Genomic DNA, 22143 nt, shown 5'->3' with positions numbered 1-22143 from the left:
AAGAAGCTTGAACTTGTATCTTTAACTTGAATGTACATTGCGTCACTCTACTATTCCGCCAACCTCCATTGGATATGATCGTTGAAGCTCCATTCCATCCATCCTCCAACTCGTTGTTTGTCTATAATAGATACAAAACATAAATACTAGACAAACAATATTAGTGGTAAATTGTTTGTTAAACATCATAAAAACAAAGAGGCCAATAGATAAATCTGAGTTCCTTTCTCTTCCCCTCTATTTTGTATATATCCAGCACTTAAACTCTTATGCAGGTATTGCGCTAGAGAGGCCAGTCGAGGATGAGACTTTTCATGGTATGGGTCTTGGGGGATTCAGTGAACACATGTATGTCTCAGCACCGAGTTTCTCGGGATTCGACACTAGATTGCTAGTTGAGATGTTGGTGGAGCAGGCCACCAGAGAGGCTATATGACCATCCTTTGAGGGTGGTTCATCTGCAGGTATACATCTAATCTCTGACATTATAATTTGTTAAAACTTCCTTTGACTGATAGGGGATTCTAATTGTAGGACCAGCCATCGGGACTGATACAGCTATGATTTATGGCATCCCTAGTCTAGCTAAGTGTGATAGATCTGTAGGTATGCATATAATCTCCGTCATTGTAATTCTCTTTATTTGTTGAATCCTCTATTTGACTGATAGGGGATTCTAATCATAGGACCAGCCACTGGGACAGATATGACTATGATTTCTGGCATCCCTAGTTTAGCTGAGGTTGATGGATTTGCAAGTATGCATATAATCCCCTCCATCGTCATTCTTTTCTTTTGCCAAAATCTCTATTTGACTAATAAAGAATTGTAATCATAGGACCAACCGTCATGACTGATATGATTATGATTCCTAGCACTGCTAGTTTGCCTGACGGTGGTGTCTCTTCTACAGATCTAATGTACATTACAAAATTACCTAGAGGGGTTGATATACCGTCAACGACCACGCCTGTTATCATTCCTGAGTCTGGTGAGATTAGATTGACGGAGCCTATCATAGGACCTCAAACTGAAGGGATCTCTGTTGGTACTGGTACGCTCGTAATTCGCTCTGAATTTCCCTACTATATCCTAGAGTCTCTTACCCTTTTGCACCATTACTTGTAGGGCCTCCACTGTCTCCATATGAGCGTGTCCTAGCCCTTTTAGCCGATCCTGATCCTAGCAAAGACATTTTCTGAGTGGATCTTGGTTATTTCGTTAACTTTTTTGACGGAATGATCGAGAAACTTCTTCATCAGGGATATTGCTTCGATCAGTTCAGGCGTTCAGAAACTTCTTCATCAGGGATATTGCTTCGATCAGTTCAGGCGTTCCCTTGCTCGACACATGATGATGATTAGAGAGGAGGGATATCCTGAGTGCTTCGATCAGTTCAGGCGTTCCCTTGCTCGACACATGATGATGATTAGAGAGGAGGGATATCCTGAGTTAGCTGATTCTCTCACTTCCAACTTTATTGTTTTAGAGTGTGAATTTTGAGAGTTAGAGGAGTTGAAGGCTAGTGGGGCTTCTTCCTTCGTATCTTCTCAGTTGGAGCATAGACTGATACAATCGCGTGACCTCAGATCTTCTATTGGTAGCGAGCTTCAGTCGCATGAGAGTTCTATCACGCAGATGATGGCTAGTATTGCGAGGAAGGATACGGATAGAGCCGAATTACTCAGTTCTTTAGACTCTAACCACGAGGAGGCAGCCAGGTTGAAGAAGGCCCTGAAGTACGCTGAGGAGTCTGGTGCTATCATTGTAGATGAGCTAGCTAGTTTAGAGAGCTCTCGTGGACATATACTTGAGAGACTAGGATCTACGCAGGAGAGATTGATGAAGCTAAAAGATAACGCCACGATGATCTTGAGCAGTTTTGAAGATTCTGTCTGAGTTGATCTGTAGGCTGAGCTTGAGCAGGGTTATGCAGATAGGCTCTCTAGGTTGGAACTTCACATTCTCGGTCGCCGATTGTGTTCGGGCCGATGAGTTTTATCATTGTATGCTTTGACTTGATCTATTAGTAAAGACCAGTATTTGATTTAGTATACTCATCTTGTATCATGATGTTTCTTTGTTGATTGTGAACCCAGTGGACACAATGCTTATAGGATTTTTAGCAAATCCTCAGCCATCAACGGATTTGATGTGCCTTTACCGATTACCGTTTGATTTGGGCTAGCATGTGGATTGTATAAGTCCATTCCGCATATAACATTGTGCTAAAAAAATTAATTCTTTTAGTGCTACGATGTGGAATACATAGACTTTGTCTTTATCACGGGAATAGACTATCCGACAATGCGTGTTAGCCGCTGACTCATCCTTACTTAGAATTCAGGATAAAAGTCCCCAGACTTGTATTCTGGTGTCTTTCCATTTGGTGAAAGACTAAACCGGCTACGTGTGTTAGACGTAGACTTAGGATTTTTAGCAAATCCTCAGCCTTCAACAAATTTGATGTGCCTTTACCGACTACCATTTGAATCGGGCTAGCATGTGAATTATTAAAACTCGTCTCACAAGTGACGTTGTACTAAGAGAGCTGATTCTCTTAGACTTGGTGCTATGATTTTGAATACATAGACTTTGTCTTTGTCACAGGAATAGCCTACCCGACAACGCGTGTTAGGCGCTGACTCATCCTTACTTAGGATTCAGGATAAAAGTCTACAGACTCGTATTCTGGTGTCTTTTCATTCAGTGAAATACTAAACTAGTAATGTGTATTAGACGCAGACTTATCCCTCTTTTAGGGTTTGAGATAAAATCCCCCGCGCATGAAATACGCGGATTTGAAGTTGAGAAATGTGTCTTTTCTAAGGGTAAAGACAATCCCAAAGTGGGAGAGGAAGAATTTTATATTCTATCTCCCAAAATTAAAGAGGAAGGATTTTATATTCTATCTCGGAAAACTCAAGGTGGGATCTCCACCTTAAGAATCTGAAAAGATAAAAATAAAAGTGAGATCTCCACTCCGAGAATCGGGAAGATTCAAGCAACCCTAACTTTTATAGGATTGGTTGCTTAAACTAAAAAGAGCTATTCGTTTATCAAAGTGAAATTCGGATTTTGACCCTAACTTTTATAGGTTTGGCCGAGTGGGTTTGAGGCAATCCTAATTTTTATAGGTTTGATTGCTCAATTGAAAGTGGACCTCTCATTCATGGAAGGAATCGAGAGGGGATTCTGGTTTTGGCCATAACTTTTATAGGTTTGACCAAGAAAGCAGAGGGAGTGGAATACAGATAGTAGTGAAAATACCAATTTGTACTAGCCACTCGATGGAGGATTTCGATGCCAAGTGATCAATACTTAACACGCAAAGTTTGAAATTGCTGAAGATTGGCGGAAAAGGTGTCGTGTTAGTGTTTTAACAACACGAGTGTTAAATGCACAAACACGGCAGTGGTTTGAATGGATTTAACCGATAAAAATTTTTGTGGACTCACCGTCAATCGACTTGATCAGTGAGGGACTTTGTGGTGAAAGATTATGAATTGTCAAACACCAGTGGGGGTTTCGTGAGGGAAGATTGATTTATCAAAGTGATCGAATCTTGTCTCAATGAAACTATTCACGAAAGTTGGTGAATCTAATCCCGAAAATGAGATAGATTCCATCATTGAGGACATTCAGAATCTAAATGGGGATTTCTTGCTTATGAATTTTGTAACTACCGGGTTATCCCTAAGAATACCCCACATAGTATTCTTCCGGGAACTTCCCGTGTCATGGGTTATCCCAAACATACTAAGAGTAGTACTTTTTTAGGAATTTACCGTTTATAGGCATCATGAACCGAGCGCCTTCTTTAGTAATAAGGCGATATGCGCCATTCGAGTAGACTGTCTCTACTACGAACAGCCCCTCCCATTTGAGTTTAAATTTGCCTTTCTTTATAAACTCCACATTCCAAATAAACTGTACACCCTTCTTCATAAGGGGTGTAAGTGGTGTCGAAATCTTCGAGAAGTCCTGGATGAACTTCCTGTAATAGCCGGCTAAGTCCAAAAAGCTACGAATCTCTGTCACTGTCCTCGGCGGTTCCTAATCAAGAATTGCTATAACCTTAGCCGTATCCACTGCTATGCCCTCTCTATCGATGACGTGGCCGAGAAATCTGACTTCTGAAAGCTAAAATTCACACTTGCTGAACTTGGTATATAACTGATGCTCCTGCAGAGTCCTCAAAGCTAACCGTAAGTGCTACTCGTGTTCTGCCTCCAAACTCAAATAAATGAGTATTAATGAATGAGAACACAATGAAGCTCACTCTCACAATATCACTCACCACAACCCACAATATAGTGTAAGTAATCCTAGAAGCTCAATAGAGATATGTGTGTGATACATGAGTAAAAATAAAATCTAACTCAAAAAGAACTATCGATAAAATAGATATAAAATTCAAGAATAAAATGCTAGATAATTGAGTTAGGGAAACTTCTCTATAAACACAAAGAGTAGATGATGAAAGATTGAGGATGAATTCCTCAACCAAGGATATAAGCTCCTCTTTGTGAAAACCAAACACCAAATGATGAAAGATTGAGGATGAATTCCTCAACCAAGGATATAAGCTCCTCTTTGTGAAAACCAAACACCAATCTTGAAACGAACTTAATCAAACTTTAAAACTCTTTTAAAACTTGTTTAAAATATTCTTAGGTTGTTGGAAATAATTAATGTAAAGGAGTATTTATAGGCTTGAAGAAACCAACCCAAGAATCAAAGAAAATGACCAAAAATCTAACCAAAACCAGAATCTGAAAATAGTCGTTACTGTACAATGGTCTGATTTATAAGTCAACTTAACGGTGTCATAAGTCGACTTGGTACAAGTCGACTAATCAGTGCACACGAGTCGACTTGCAGAAGAAAAACAACAAGGTGAAAAACACGCCATAAGTTGACTTGCGAAATGACATAAGTCAACTTGCTATGATATATAAGTCGACTTGGCATAGGCTAAATGCACTTTCTAGAGTAGTTCATAAGTCGACTTATCCAATCTGATAAGTCGACTTATGAACATACACAGGGACTGTGCATGTCCAAAACCTGACTTTTAAAATGCATTTAAAATTAGCAAATAATTCAAAAAATATATAAAACTTTGAGAAATATTTCTAAGCATAAAAGTAAACATGTTACAAAAAGATTTTTTTAATTTGAACTTCTCATTTGTAAAATCTCATCATTTTGCAAAAACACTCAAATACATGTTTGTATAAACACTTGATTTTTTTATTTTTGACTTAAACAAAAGTTTTGAAACCTTACAAAATGATTTTATAGACTTAATAAAAGATGTATATAATGATTGTTACATCCACAAACCAATAACACAATATTTTCATAAAAATGCCTATCTTTTGATAAAATTAATAAATATGTGTGTTATATTACGCTTGAAGAATTAACACACAACTATAAAGACTAAACTAATATACCAAACAATAATATTCATGATGCTCGATCTTGGTAACATGGATGAAGCTTGATCTTATATATGACTTGACGTGCAATGGCTTCATACTGACATTTCCGCCAACCTCCATTTGATGAGATCGTGTAGGCTCACTTTCATCCAACCTCCAACATCGATATTTGTGTATATTACCTAACAAAACAAATACAAGTACTCAACAATGTTAGGAATTATTTGTAATCATCAAAACAAGATTAGAGAGTAGGCTCATAACCATGAGGGTAACATTGAGAGCACGAGATTCCCTCTCCTCTTAGAGTAGAAAGTCAGTATATATATATACGGTGTGTGTGCTATATCACTAGTATTAGTATTCTATTACTATAGTATATATATAGTCATTAGTATATATATATAGTATAGTATATCTAGTATGTATATATATGTAGTTAGATATATATATATATATATATATATAGCTAATTATATATATATATATAAATATATATTATAGTATATATATATATACTATATATTATAATATAAGTACCTATATATAAATAAGTACCACCAGTGATACCTACAGGTCACCTAAAATATATTATAGCAATCAATATACTTAATCCACTCCGTTCATTTTGATCTATATAATTTAGATGTCATGTAAACCAAAAATTAGGCATATTGGGTTATTTTTACTAATGCATCAAGTGATAGTAAAATTAACGGTTTTATGTCTACACAATAAAAGAGACAATAAAAAATATGTGTTAGAAATATTCACATATCATGATTTTTATTTTGTAAATGTTTTAAGATATTTAGATCATGATGAATGGAGTGGATCGTCCATTAAAGTAGCCCAATTTATACATTGAGAGGTGCATTCTTAGATGTACCTAAAGGAGCCTCCTTAGTGTGTGTGTGTGTGTGTGAGTGTGTGTGTGTGTGTGTGTGTGTGTGTGTGTGTGTAGAGAGAGAGAGAGTAATGAGTATGCTTGGTACCAAGTACAAATTTTGTGTTTGGTAGTAAGGTGGCACAATCCCCTCCACTCATTCAAATGGGGGACCATATACACATGAGTTGAGGAGTACATGAGGATATGCAACCATTTGAATGAGTGGAGGGTATTATAACATCTTACTATCAAGTACAATTTTTTTTGTTTGGTACCAAGCATACATATTTTTCTCATATACATACACCTCACTACCAAGCACAAAATTTGTGCTTGGTACCAAGAATACTCATATTTCTCTCTCTCTATATATATATAGAGAGAGAGAAAAAAAAAGGGTATGCTTGGTACCAAGCACAAGTTTTTGTGCTTGGTAGTGAAGTGTCTCATTCTCCTCCACTCATTAAAATCGGGACCCACATTCATATGGATTGGAGAGTGGTTGGGAATGATAATGAGTGGATAGGAATGAAACACCTTACTACTAAGCATATCCATTTCTCTCATATATATATATATATATATAATATTTATAATATATATATATTATATATATATATAGATATATAATATATATAGTATATAGTATATATATATATATCATATATATATATATATATATATATATGTTGCATTTGATTAGCCTTCTAAACATACATATTATGCAGTAAGAGTTTAAATAATTTATATACACTTTACATTTATTCCTGAAAATGTATTCATAACAGTCTTTCTCAATATATTTATATATATATAATATATTATATATATTAATATTATATGTATATATATATATATATATATATATATACATATCTATATTAATATATAATTATATATATATCCATTTTTAATATAGGGAACTTAACAATTAATTATATACTCATCTTGCATTCAGTTTCACTCTTAATAACTTTAATATTGTCAAAATTTCTCTTTGGATACTTGTCATTACAATGCGCAAGATTAGTGTAAACTTCACGAATGAGTAGCTACATAAGAAAATGTAGTTCTCAAAGTTTTTTTTTTTGGTCAATGAAAATTTTTATTCACTCACCAAATATGTAACGTTATGTACATCAAGTTACTCAAAAGTAGAGATATCAACTATACAGACATTTTTGCCAAAAAATGTGTAACTCAAGAAAGCAAAATCATCAAACTTTTGAATCAACTACAGTGAGAGGAGCCACTGTTTGTCTTCAGCAGGTAGTGGATAATTGAGAGATATAGTCAATATATCTACTTTAATTTTCCTAATCAGCTGATCAATATACCTGACTTTTCCCTTGAAGATTCTGTCATTTCTTTCACTCCAAATATTGTAAATTGCAACCGAAAAAGCCAATCTCTTGATTCTTTGTGTGGTGCCTTTCCCTCTCAACCTGGAAATGTACCAATCCAAAAGCCTATGCCAATCTGCTGATCTCCATTTAAACTGCAACCAATCCATAATACTATTCCAAATTCTGTTTGAGAAGCTGCAGTCAAAAAATAAGTGATTTCGGTTCTCAATACTAGAACCATCACACAGGCAACATTGATTATTATGTATAACCCCCCATCTGATAAGCCTATCCTGTGTTAAAAGCTTGTTCTGCACTGATAGCCATGTAATGAGTGTTTAGGGTAACTCAGCTTCTCCCAAACTGTCACATACCAATCAGCTTTTGCTGCAGTTGAGGACAGAGCAGTGTATAGATCAGAGAGATGAACCTTTGAATTTTTTGAGCAAGAAATAATTTTATGTTTCAGATTTTCAACTCCCCCCAGGCATTCGAAGCATTATCCCTAACTTTTAACAACTGTCTCCACATCCATGAATCACTAGACTTAGCAGATATATGCCAAATATCTCTGTTTTTCAGATAATTTTCATGAATCCACTTAATCCACAGAGATTCCTTATTCATATGAATGTGCCAAATAGCCCTCAACGCAGTTGCAATACTCCATTGAGTTGCAGAGAAGATCCCCAGTCCCCCAAGCTTTTTATCAGTGCACACATTTGTCCAGTTCACAAGGGAAATTTTGAAAGCCTGATCAGATTTACCCCATAGGAAATTTCTACAGAGTACGTCAATTTGACGAAGGACTTTGATTGGAAGAATGTAGCAGGAAATCCAGAATATCTGAATACCCAGAATAACACTTTTAATTACTTGCAGCCTACCAGCATATGACAGCTTCCTGTGTAACCATGTCTGAAACTGGCCTGATATTTTCACAAAGAGAGAGCTACAATCCATGTATGACATTCTTTTGGATATAAGTGGCAAACCAAGATATCTGATAGGAAAATTCCCCTCAGGAAAACCCAAACAGTTTCTGATAGTATCCTTTGTAGATTCATCAACTCCACCATAAAAAATAGAGCATTTAGAAGGATTTGCCTCTAAACCAGATTTAGCACCAAAGTCTTTGACACATTCATAAATTTTGTGCATTGAATAAGAATCCCCTTTGGTAAACAGAAGTAGATCATCAGCAAAAATTAGATGTGAGATATTGAGCTTCTTACATGTAGTTCTCAAAGTTGATATTAAAGCTCCATGCAATCACTTTTAAGGGAAAAGAGCGATTTTAGGATAAAACTTGTCCAATCGAATCACTTTTTGTTTATTAAACAAAGATGATGAATAATTTGGTTTAAGAAATTTTAAAAAACTCCACATTATGATTATCAAAACTGTTTTCTACTTTTAAAAATAACAATATATAGAAATATTGTATGATTTAACTTGATAGAGGGCGGAACAAAGATAATTAAGTTTGTGAAAATTAACATATGTTATGCATTTACTCCCTAGCTATGAAATACTATTAGCAAATCACACTACATACTTGTATGTTTTATTATTTAAATCTAGGGCCAAGGTCCCCGGCCCCAAGGTGTGGCTCCTTCACTGTGTTCGCATATTGTTTTTACATCTATATACATATTATATATCTACATAATTGCTGAAATTATGATCGCTTAACACATTGCTTCACGATACTTTATCATATTTTTTCACACATCTAGTTTTATACTTATCATGTTTAGTGTTGTGAAATAGAGGTAAATACTTTTATATATTGTTCATAAAGAATTCTTGGATATATCATAAAGTTTGAGCTTTGTTTTAGATTTTAATTCACAACCAAATTTATTTACATGTACAAATCACATATGCTATAAAAATTTCAAGCAAACGAGTATATTTTTGAAAATATGATCAAAGTTTCACACACTCCCCATAGCAAAATTGAGTGCAAAGATGGTCAAATGCCTACACTCGTGAATATATTTGTGCATATCTCAAAGGGTGTCACTCTATACTAAATATTTTCTTTATTTAGAGATGATGTACATCACCCGCCAAGCACTTGTTCTTCCTTTTAAAAATTATACATAGTTGAGATGATTGGGCGAGATCTTGGTTTTTAGTTCTAAGGTTGAGATAACTCAAGTTGTGTTACAAAGCTCAAAACTATATGTGATGTTACAACCCAAAATTTACTATATACTCATCCTCATAAGGGAGCCGACATGTGTCGTACTCCATACTAAATCACACCACAAAGATGAGATGACTCGCCGCATCTAGGGCCGACTCAATTGGACAACACCTTGCGAGGCCGAGTCAAAAGGTGGTACTTGTCGTCCAGCTCACCAAAATCTATCATGTATAACTCTCTCGACCAACCCTCGTCCGCCTACTCTCGGCCGACTCTATAGGCCGACATCTTGCAAGGTTGAGTAAAAAGGCATTGATGGTCAGCTCTCAGTTCAACCAATAGAGAGGTGGGAGTCACCTCGAACCCCTCGTAAGTCGATTACCCTCACATTAACTATCCTGATAAAGTCATCATTGCTCTAGCCCCCATTGTCTTTATGACTCATCGGACCCAGTCAACATCGAGCATCTACTGTCATTCCCACATTTAATAACTAGGTGACTCATCCCCCTCAGTAATCAACACTTATACAATGCTCGTAGACTCAGCAACCTAGTTGGACTCGGCCTAAGTTACCAATTTACCCCTCCAAACCACTATAAAAGGAAGCAGTTACGTGGGGTAACCTCTCTAGCCTTTTTTAACAACTTTTAAACTACATAACCTATATATTTTCACTCTAAAGGTCACTTACTGACTTGATCGTTAGAGGAACAACTGGAGAACCCAACTTTGTCCTCCTACGAGCTTTCTCATGTGCAGGAATGAACAATATGCCCCAAAACTAGACATCTAAAGGAGTTAGAGGACTCTAATCATACTTAACTCCCACATAAACCCCCTATTTGATAAGTGACATCAACATGTGATACATCTGAATTTGTTTTATGAACTAATATAATTATTTTAATGATTTGTTTCACAAACTTTTCTATGATATTTTATCATTATAGTTGTGTCATTTTTAATATGATTTTGTGTACATGTTTTGTGCGTTTCAAAGTTATATTTGAGTCTATTGTGCTATTTTTCTACAAATCTCTTTGTGAATCAGTTTGTATTTCTCTTCCTTACGCTATTGGATGATTTTTATCGAGATTTTTTTTAGCACAAAGTATACTCATTTGTGGGTATTCATCTTTTGCTAATAACAAAGGTGGGAGAATAGTGAAAATTTGAAATTGCATGAGTGAGTTTTTTCATCATAGAGAGTTTTTCAAAATGGTTTCATGTTTTATGATTTCTTTTGAAAATTTTTTAAATACTCAATGCATTATTTTAGGGGGAACTTTTACAAACCTATATATGTTTGTACTTTCGTGAATACATGGATGTAGGGGGAGCTTTGCATATCTTTTTCCTTTACATGAAAAATGTTCATATGCTTTATCTGCTGAATATATATCTCATGATGCATATATTTTTGTATTTTAAATTTTGAGTTTTGTTATTATCAAAAGGGAGAGATTGTTAGAATATTGTTGATATAATATCTCTTGTTGAGTAATAATAAACTCTCATTTCTAACTGATGATTGTTTGAGATCATATATTTTAGCTATAGACAAGTATACAAAAGAGACGAGGCGAAATGATGCAAAAAATCAACATTCATGTTGATTTCAGCTGACGCACCATCGATGGTCACAAAGACACCATTTATAGTCATGATACAGTTGATGAATCACAGTGTACAATCAGAGTAAAATAGAAATAGGATTCAAAACAATCGATGGACTACAAGAGACCATACATGGTCAAGCTATATCATTGATGGACTACGATGCACATTCAATGAATTCTAGAAACCAGATTTCAGCTAATCGATAGATTACAAGGTAGCATCGATGTTGCATAGGAGATCGATGGTCGGGATTGCCCATCGACGGTGACAATGTATTTTGGCAGATTTGAAATTTTATTCTCAACCATTGTTGTTCCCTTTCATATTCAATTTCTACTATAATTCCTATATGTTTTCTTTATTATCAAAGGCTATATAAGATAACAAGAGATCATATTTTGGAGAGGTTCTTGCACTAAGAAAAAGAGAGATTTTATTCTAGAGTTTGTGTGAAGAGTTAATTTGAGATTCAATCCCCTAAACGTTGTCAAACTCTTTCTTGTCGAACTTAGCATCTTTGGGTCATTTCAGTGAGGAGAGTTTCCCTTAGACCAGCATCATCATAGCTTATTCATTGGCTTCGCCTTAATTTTTTTAAAGAATAGTTTTCTTGAAAAAGGCTATAAGATCTTTTTAATTTGTGCTAAACTATTTTGGTTAATTTGCTTTTTCTTGTTTTTATGGCGTGCTCAAATTGGTGTGAGTTGAGGGTTGATACTAGCTAAGGGTTAGGTGTTACTCATATGTTAGGAGTTAAGTTAGATGACATGTTTTGGGTAGATTCCAAAGTGTAGTCTTTACAAGCTTACTAAATCGGGTTGTGATTCAGGTGAACTCTAGTTATAGTGAGAAAGCCTTTTCGTGAGAAAGAAGAGTAGATGTAGGATTATTTTTTGAAACCACCATAAAAATCTTGTGTATTCTTTTTTTGGTTTTGGTTTAATTGATCGCTTTAATTTTGATATTATTCAACACTAATGCTTTGCTCAGGACCCTTCTTCAGAATCTATACTCTATGAGGTGTGATGGGGTTGGAGGGCTAAGAGAACATTTTATTCTTATCAAACAAAGCTGAAAGTCCTTGAGATTATCCTCCTTAATTGATGCCTGCATTATTCACCAGCCCATAAACGCCCTCTCACCTGACTTTAGCTTACTCAAAACCACCTCTAACTCTCATTACAAAGCTTGGAAAATTAATGACCTTATTACTCGTTGCGTGGCTGAAGAAGAGAAACTTAAAAGTGAAAAATCTCAAGATGCTCTTGTTGCCACTAAGCCCTTAAATAAAATAAGGGGAAAGAAACCCATTATTTAATGCTTCCAATGTCGTCATTAAGAAACAAATCACGTAGTTCCTATACGAGAAGAAAGGTCATAAGAAACAAGATTGCCTCAAATTTAAGGTTTGGTTAGAAAAACATGAGCATAAAGACAATGAGATTCCTAAGCAAGAGGAAACCAAATCAAAATTAGTTAAATCTCATTGTTGACAATAATGAAGAAGTGGATGTCGAGTTCGTTGGAGTCATTTACTTAAGACTTAAATTCTAGTTTTAAGGTTTTGTTAAAAGATACTCTCTGTATACTGTCATTTAGATAGAACTGTAGAATTGGAGGCGAAGGCGACGAAGCTCAGGAAAATTAAAGCAGAAAACGTTTTGGATGATGCACGGTCGACTGCGAGTGGAGCTTCGGTCGACCGCGAACGTGCACGCAGCCTGAAAAAAGTCTCTGGACTTTTTACGGTCAACCGGGAGTGGCGCGACGGTCGACCGTGAGACCCTGTAATGCAATTTTGGTTTCTGTCGTTTTCACGATTGACCACGACTTTTGCGACGGTTGACCGTGAGACCCTGTAGTGCAATTTTGGTTTCTGTCGTTTTCACGATTGACCACGACTTTTGCGACGGTCGACTGCGATGCAGTTTTGGTCTTGGGCTTGGTTTCCTGTTCTGATTGGGTTTTCTATTTGATATAAATAGAAATACATTTTGTTTAGGGTTTTCTATTGTTCCAGTTGTCAGAATTGGATTTTGGGGTAGCTTGAAGGTGATTTTGAGCACAGAAAAGAGAGATCTTTCTGAGCAATTGGTAGCTTGAAGGTGATTTTGAGCACAGAAAAGAGAGATCTTTCTGAGCAATTATTTGAAGGTTTAGTTTGTGAGATTTGAGAGATTTGTTTGAGAGGTTAGTTGAGTGATCTTGTAATCTCTACTTTGTACTCTCTTTTCTCTATAGTGGAAACTCATCCCTTCTTGCCACGTGGACATAGGCAATTTGCCGAACCACGTTAAACTTTTGTGTTTGAGTTTGTGCCGTTATTGTTTGATTTGAGTTGCCTTATCTCTCGACGTTTGTGTTTGTTCCACGGCGCACAACAAGTGGTATCAAAACTCGGGCTACGCTTGAGCTATTTTGGATGAGTAGATCACTTTGAAAGTTCGGACAGGGCTTCGTTTTAGAGTTAAATGTGGGATATTTTTGGTAAAAATTCTATCTTTTCTCAGTTTTGGATCTATTTTTCAGTTTGTTATGGATTGGTTGTTGGTGTGTTGAGGAAGATGACTAGGAAAGAAGGTACTTCGGGTGTTGAGGGTGATGCTTCTGGTGTGAAGACCATTCAAATTTTGAATATCCACTCTATGAAGATAGATGTGGAGAAGTTTAATGACGCGAATAATTTTGGATTATGGAGATGTTATGTTTTGGATGCTTGAACGCGCAAAATTTAGAAGATACTTTGGAATTAAATGGCAAGCCAGATAATATTGATGAGAAGATTTGGAAGAAGATGAACAGAACGGCGTGTGGTGTGATTAGGTCTTGTTTGACTCAAGATTTAAAGTATGATGTGATGAATGAGACTTCCGCTAAGAAGATTTGGGAGACCCTTGAGACCAAGTATATGACCAAGAGTATGAAAAATCACTTACACTTGAAGAGAAGGCTTTATCGCTTCCAATTAAAAAAGGAAACCCCCATTAGTGATCACATGAACTACCACACGAAGCTTCTTGCGGATTTGGCGAATGTGGATGTTATGATAGAGGATGAGGACAAAGCTTTGTTGTTATTGAGTTTATTACCAGATAAGAAATATGAGACATTTGTTCTTATCCTAGTTAATGGGAAGGTATCCCTTTCATATAGTGAGGTCACCACTGCACTTGTGAATTATCAGCTTCGAAAGAAGGATAAGAAAACTTTAATTGAGATAATAGCGGAGACATTGGTCGCAAGAGGGAAGAATCCAAACCAGAAGAATTAGAAGTCACAGTCTAGAGTAGGGCATCCTACAGTTGGAAAAGATCAGTGTGCTTAGTGCAAGGAGACTGGTTATTGGAAGAAAGATTATCCAAAGCTCGACGATGGATGAAGAATAAGTAGAAGGAAAAATGGAAGCAACCATCATCAGAAGCAAACATCCTTATATCGGATGGTAATATTTCTGATACTTCTATTTATCGCTTTCTATCAGTCCTATAGGTAGCCATTCAGAGGAATCCGAGTGGATGTTGGATAGTGGTGCGACCTATTATGTGTACCCTAGAAGAGAGTAGTTCTCCAGTTTTGAGAAGTTGGATAGTGGTGTGGTATACATGGAAGACAACTGTGCATGTCAGATCCTTAGGATAGGAAGAATTCGCATCAAGATATTTGACGAGACTGTTAGAGAGTCATATGGTGTGAGATATGTTCATTCCTTGAGGAAGAACTTGATTTCAATTAGAGCTTTGGTCGGAGAGGATCTGAAGGTTCATGTTGAGGACATGGTTCTCGAGATCGTGAAAGACTCTTTGATTGTGATAAAGGGCATCAGAAGGAATAACCTGTACTATTTGATTAGAAGTTCGGTGACAGGTGGAGAGCTAGCAACTTCTGTTGATTCGACTAGACTGTGGCATGTGAGGTTTTGTCATTCCAGTATTGATTTGGAGATGGGTGCACAGACCTGCAATTTGAAGTCCAGTGAACACTTTGATGTGAGCAAGAAGACCAAGGTGAAGTTTGGCATCTCTATTCACCATACGGAGGGTCTTTTAGGTGGAGTTCACACGGATGTTTGGGGGCCTTCCAAAAAGGCATCGTTGGGAGGAAATAGATGTTTGGTTTCCTTTGTTGGTGGCTATTCTAGACGTGTTTGGGTTGCAACCAAATCCCTTTTGGATAAAGCTCTAGTAGTCTCCAACAGATTGAAGGAATGTGAGATTGGCAGAAAGGTGAAGGTTCTTTATTCTGATTTTAGTGGGAGGTACAAGAGAGACCTGTTTTTGCATTTGAGCCGAGCTCACGACATTTTAAGACACTTCGGTGGAAAGAAAATCTTAGGACAATGAGATGAGATGGCAGATTTGGTAAGTTGTTCCTTGCTAGAGGAGGACCGGCGTTTGATATCGAGTATTTATTCTGGTGTTGAGGCTTCGACATATTTGGGTCATCTTGGACATAGGTTGTCGACTATTGCGATTGGAGGTAAAACTCCATTGGATATTTGGTCTAGTAGTGTCACTTTGTTTGAGGCTTCGATGAGGGAGCTAATTGACTCTCATCAGGTGGAGAGTTTTGGACAGACCTTAGATGTATCGTAGTGGATGGAGAGTGATGCCACTCCATATTGGATGGAGATAACTCCACATACTCAAGATCATACTACATCGTTTGAGATTCTAGCTGAGGTGACACAATTAGGAGATCATTTGGATTTAGGTGTAGATGATGAGTTGGTTGATTCGAATGCAGCTGGTGGATATGATTTGGATACGGCCATTGGTTCACATCAGGTAGAGGTGTTTGATTTGTTTTACTTTGGAGCCATCTGGAGAGCTATCAACCGCATATTTGTTGGTGAAGAGTTAAGAACTTTTCTATTTGATTGAGGGCCTTTGGAAGTCATTTGGGGAACTACGTGAAGGCTTGATTCATTTGGCAAGAGGATACGTAGGCAATCGATTTTGATGCGGCCGATTTGATGGGTAGATACTGACGCTTGGAGAGTTTGTTAACATTCTCATTTGGGTATTGACTTGTTGTGGATGGAGTCCGTGTAGGCGTCTAAAATTGTCTACGAGGGCCCGTACGAAACTCGAAGCAATGAATGGGCGAATCAAAAAGATTCACCTAATCAGCTCGCGCGCGTCACTCAGCGCACTCACGCCATTCATGAAAGACATCCTCTCGAATCCACACGTATTATCAATGATGACATCTGTGATGGGAAGGGGGAAGTCATCTTTTGGGCAGGCAGCGTTGAGGTCTCTAAAGTCGATACATACCCTGATCTTCCCGTTCTTCTTAAGGACCGGGACAATATTGGCAAGCCACTCTGGATGCTGCTCTTCCCTAACGAAGCCCGAGTCAATAAGCTTTTTTACCTCAGCCTCGATTGCCTCCATCATATGCGGACGAAACCGTCTTTGTTGTTGTTTGATAGGTTTGACATCCGGCTTAATATTGAGACGATGCACTGCTACGTTTGGATCGAGCCCTGGCATGTCTTCATAGTTCCAGGCAAACACATCGATGTACTCCCTGATAAGAGAGATTAACTCTTCTTTCTCTTCCGGCGGGAGGCTATCGCTAATGAATATCGGCTTCGGATTTTCCTCGCTTCCCATATTCACTTGGGCCACTTGATCCTCGGTAGGAGGTTCTCTCTGTTCAAACCTATCGCCGTACTGCATGTTTAGGTGATGAACCCAATGATCTTCCTAAGTCGGCATCTGATCGTCTTCCTCTATTGTGGCAGGATATTCAACTGAAACAAGACGACGTGTTTATCAAACGCGTTTATGAAGGAATGTCAATACAATACAAGGGGCTTGAATTCTTTTCACCCATCTGTGAAATAGAGTCGCCGTCTTGTAGTTGGCGAGACGATTTTAGCGGTATTATGAATTCACAAGATAACGTACATGACGCGGTGATGTACCCTATCTTATGGAATGTAATACGGCAGAAAATCGCCCCATATAGCCTTGAGACACGTTTTGACCAAGCAAAACGTATCCGGTAAGCATCCACCCCCACGAAGGAGGGTATCAACTCTTCCCAACTGCCTCACCAAGGAGGACAGGGAAATTTGGATTCAAGGCATACACAAGTTGGGACTCAAGTTATTTCGACCACATACAAGGTTGGATTCAGTCGCATCGAGTTCAATCATGTATAAGTTCGAACCATGCAAGAATACAATCATGTACAAGAATTCAGGCATACACGAGAATCCAATCATATACAAAATTCGAGCCATACACAAGATCAAATTCAAGTAATTCGGCTATATACAAGTTTGAATTCAAAGTTTGAGTGCAAGGCATATACGAGATCGAATTCAAAACATACAAAAATTCTCGGCCAATAATTAAATTCAAGTGCAAGTCATCGACCAAGAGCTCAACAAAGTGTTCGATCACGCACGAGTTCAACCATATACAGGTTCGGGTTCAAATTCTCGAGCTACATACAAGTTTGGATTCAAGGAATATAAGAGTTCAACCATACACGAGAACTTGGCTATATACAAGTTTGAATTCAAGTTAATTCTCGACCTTACACATGTTTGAACCCAAGGCATACATAAGAGTTCAATCATATACAAGGGCTTGGCTATATACAAAGTTTGAAGTCGATCATATACATGAGTTCGAATTATATACAAAGTTCAAGCACATAAATGAATTCAACCATGAATAGCTCAAAGACCTCAACAAGAATTTTCAGCCACACATAGGTTCGAGGAGCCGTTCGACCACGCATTCAGTCATCAACCTCATTCTCAATCAAACACAAACACGAGCGCCAAAATCAACACAAATGGCAAAATTCGGCCATGAACAGTCAACCAATTTCGGCCATGAACAGTAAATTTTGGCCATGGACAGTGAAAATTTCGGCTAATAAAGAGTTCTAATCAACAACTTCAGTTCTTTACACAAACTCAAGAATCAAGCTCAAAAAAATCGGCCACCATCAGAATCCAAGACCAAAATTCGGTTTTTGCTCAAATCCAAGAACTAGGGTTTCAAACATTGAATCAAAGCATGAAGAACTAACTAAAATCAAAGCAAGGGAATAGGAAGAAGACTTACCCAAATTTCAAGAAGAGTGGAGCTTGAAGAAGGAGAAAATCCCGAACCCTAGATCTGAATTCTCCTTTGCTCGAATCCAAGTGGGAAGAAGAGGAGCTGATGGGTTTTAAAGGGGGAAGCTTTGATTTGTTTAGAATTCTTGAGGAAGAGGAACTTTCAAAGAACTAGAACTCAAGTGAAGAAAACCGAAATTTTGAGAGGGGAAAAGAGCTGGGACCGAATTTGAAGAAGGAATAAGGAAGAAAGGAAATGGGATTTTTATCCCTTCTCCCAAATTCCGACCCGCGTTCCGCGGGTCGGACTTGTGTCCGACCCGCGTGCTCGCGGGTCGGATCAATCCGACCCGCAATCACGTGGGTCGGATCAATCCGACCCGCAATCACGCGGGTCGGATTCATCTGACCCGCGTGAACGCGGGTCAGACCCAGTTCAGGCCCGTTTTGCTATATTTCCCGACTGATTTCGTCCGTTTTCGAAATTTTCGAAGCTTAACCTCATCTCCCAGACAATTTCACGGTATCTTCGCTCATATTTGGAATGTTCAGAGTTCAATTTCATCTCTCGGATAATTGAGCAGCATTTTCAGTCAGATTCGGAATTTCGGAGTTCAATTCCGTCTCCCAAATAATTTCGAGATATTTTCGTCTATTTTCAGAATACTCGAGACCCATTGTTATATTTTGGGTGATTTCATGATATTTTCACCTATTATTGGAATATTCGAAATCCAAACTCCAACGGGTACATGAGTCTAAATTGTTCCCCATTTTGACAGGAAGTTCCTAGAGAATATTACAGATAATAATTCTTAAGGATAACCTGGCAACCTCCGACGGGTACACGAGGTTAACCTGATTCCCGAAACTCCCAGGAGTACACGAGTATAAACTGGTTCTCCTCAGGTTAATGCGAAACCCTAAGGTCAACGCCGGTCAACGCGTAGCCCTAGGTCAATGCCGGTCAACGCGTTGCAATTGATCCAAAAGTCAACTCAATGACATATCAACAAAAATCTACTCACCAACTCCGGTTCAAGGCTTTAATAACGGTCAGACGATAAATGCAATACCGAGAAAATCTTAGCTATTCGACAAAATACAGAATACGCTAAAATAAGGAGAAGTCAAGAATCGAAACCATCTGTAGGTCCTTTTAACACCGCCTGAAGGTGGGGATCCATCATATCCAAAGCATTTCAGACTCCTCTATAAAAGAATGAGGCTGAAACACTTTGGAGGGGGTATCTGTAGGCGTCTAAAATTGTCTACGAGGGCCCGTACGAAACTCGAAGCAATGAATGGGCGAATCAAAAAGATTCACCAAATCAACTCGTACGCGTCACTCAGCGCACTCACGCCATTCAGTCCGTGCGTGCCGGTCAACGCGCGCACGTCAATCAACTCGTGCGCGCCGCTCAACGCGTGCACGTCAATCAACTCGTGCGCGCCGCTCAACGCGTGCACGTCAATCAGCCCGTGCGCGCCGGTCAGCGCGCGTACGTCGAATCATCTCGTGCGCGTCAGTCAAACGCGTGCACGTCAAACCAACTCGTGCGCGCCTGTCAAACGCGCGCACGTCAATCAGCGCGTGCGCATCGCGCAGCAGGCGTACGTCGAACCAACTTCATATGACGCCCTGTCAACGCGCGCCGGACAGGTCATCAGCACCGCGCATCGATCAGCCACGCGTATATTACCAACGCGGCGTCTCGACGATCGTCTTGAGACCCCGAAGCCACCACAAGTCAACAAATCTATCGAATACGCGCAAGAACAAGTCCCGGAAGAAAGAAACCCAAAAAAGGGGAAAAAGTCGGCGAACCCGCGCTAAGCGCAGGACGGAATGATCCGACCCGCACAAGCGCGGGTCGGATGATTCCGACCCGCGCATGCGCGGGTCAGATCGTCCTGCCGCGCAGTAAGGTCCCAAAACACGTTTTGACAGTTTTAAATTGGTTTTTTGCAGGGTTTATCGATTCCAGGGGTTCTTAACTGACTTGAGACCATCCCCAAACGTGGTTAGGCTGTTGTTGACTGAAGATAGAGCCAAATCCCTTGTTCTTATCCAAATAACCGCATTTTGAGGCCTATAAATATGAGCCAAAGGCCTCCATTTTCGAGATCTGGAATTTGATCAAGAGGACGAGGTGCTGCCGGAATTGAAGAGTGAAGGAGCACGAAATTTCAGCGAAGGTCAACGAGATCCCGGCGAACTTCAGAGCAAAGGAGAAGCCGCTCGAAGGATCTGAAGCCCGTACGTCCGTTCCTTGAGATTAGGCTTTGTCTTAATCTCGAGAAGAGCCCTGATTTCGCTTTGTCGATTTTAGGACTTCAAGCAAATACCCCCTTGGTGAGGTAGAAGCTCTGCCCAATTTTCCATCAATCGGATCTGATTCGCGGTCGTCCACGGATTAACCCCGGCACCGGCAAAGAACCCACGCAAGCAAGAGCCGATAAACGGATCTTGTGTTTATTTTCAAGAAAGTTGTAATATTTTATTCTTTTGTTATTTGAATTCATTTGTAACGTTTAAAGTTTAATGAAATCAATGACTAAGGTGACTTTCGACGGAAACAGTCCGTTATCGTGATTTTGTTTTACTTCGTACTGGACACAACAAGTGAGACATTTAATTTGGTTGGTGTCGGATTAGTTTTTGGGAAAACTTCATCGAGGTGGAGAATTGTAGAATTGGAGGCGAAGGCGACGAAGCTCAGGAAAATTGAAGCAGAAAAAGTTTTGGATGATGCACGGTCGACTGCGAGTGGAGCTACAGTCGACCGCGAATGTGCACGCAGCCTGAAAAAGTCTCTGCACTTTTTGCGGTCAACCCGAGTGGCGCGGCGGTCCACCGCGAGACCCTGTAGTGCAATTTTGGTTTCTGTCGTTTTCACAATCGACCGCGTCTGTCGCGGCGGTCGATTGTGATGCGGTTTTAGACCTAGACTTGGTTTCCTGTTCTGATTGGGTTTTCTATTTGATATAAATAGAAATACATTTTGTTTAGGGTTTTCTATTGTTCTAATTGCCAGAATTGGATTTTGGGATAGCTTGAAGGTGATTTTTGAGTACAGAAAAGAGAAATCTTTCTGAGTAATTGTTTGAGGGTTTAGTTTGTGAGATTTGAGAGATTTGTTTGAGAGGTTAGTTGAGTGATCTTGTAATCTCTACTTTGTACTCTCTTTTCTCTATAGTGAAAACTCATCCCTTCTTGCCCCGTGGACGTAGGCAATTTGCCGAATCACGTTAAACTTTTGTATTTGAGTTTGTGCCGTTATTGTTTAATTTGAGTTGTCTTTTCTCTCGGCGTTTGTGTTTGTTCCGCGACGCACAACAAGAACCTTATTTCAGTTTCCTTATTGAACAAACTTGGCTATGCTTTAATATAAATAATGTTTCAATCCAAATATTTTATGATTTAAATAATTAGCCAATGCACACTGTTTCGTGGTTTATATAGATTGTGTCTTGTCCCATATGATCAAATTTATGCCACCTCATATTCCGTTGAAACTGTTGTTTTCAAAAAAACCTCTATCCAAGAAAAAAAATCTTCCATGTTGTGGCCTAAAAGGTTTGGCTACATTTCT

At 38.6% G+C, this 22143-nt stretch overlaps 1 protein-coding gene across 1 annotated transcript; it reads right to left on the bottom strand.

The window, feature by feature from the left end:
• Window positions 7574-8846, bottom strand: LOC109826764. Its single transcript, XM_020393784.1, has 3 exons — window positions 8196-8846; window positions 8060-8115; window positions 7574-7880 (listed from the first exon to the last, which is right to left on the bottom strand). The coding sequence occupies exons 1-3, from the start codon at window positions 8844-8846 to the stop codon at window positions 7574-7576; spliced, it is 1014 nt and encodes a 337-aa protein (XP_020249373.1).

This window comes from Asparagus officinalis, chromosome 10, assembly GCF_001876935.1.
Source record: "Asparagus officinalis chromosome 10, Aspof.V1, whole genome shotgun sequence".
Lineage (NCBI taxonomy): Eukaryota > Viridiplantae > Streptophyta > Magnoliopsida > Asparagales > Asparagaceae > Asparagus > Asparagus officinalis.
Note: the sequence above shows the minus strand (reverse complement) of the source record. Positions and strands in the feature narration are given on the sequence as shown.

Excerpts from the sequence above, each read along its gene's own strand:
- LOC109826764 (XM_020393784.1), bottom strand. The coding sequence starts at position 8,846 with ATGCACAAAATTTATGAATGTGTCAAAGACTTTGGTGCTAAATCTGGT. Across the intron at positions 8,116-8,195 it reads TGTGGAGACAGTTGTTAAAA|GTTCATCTCTCTGATCTATA; the intron begins GTTAGGGATAAT and ends AAAAATTCAAAG. Across the intron at positions 7,881-8,059 it reads ACTGCAGCAAAAGCTGATTG|CTTCTCAAACAGAATTTGGA; the intron begins GTATGTGACAGT and ends TTTTGACTGCAG.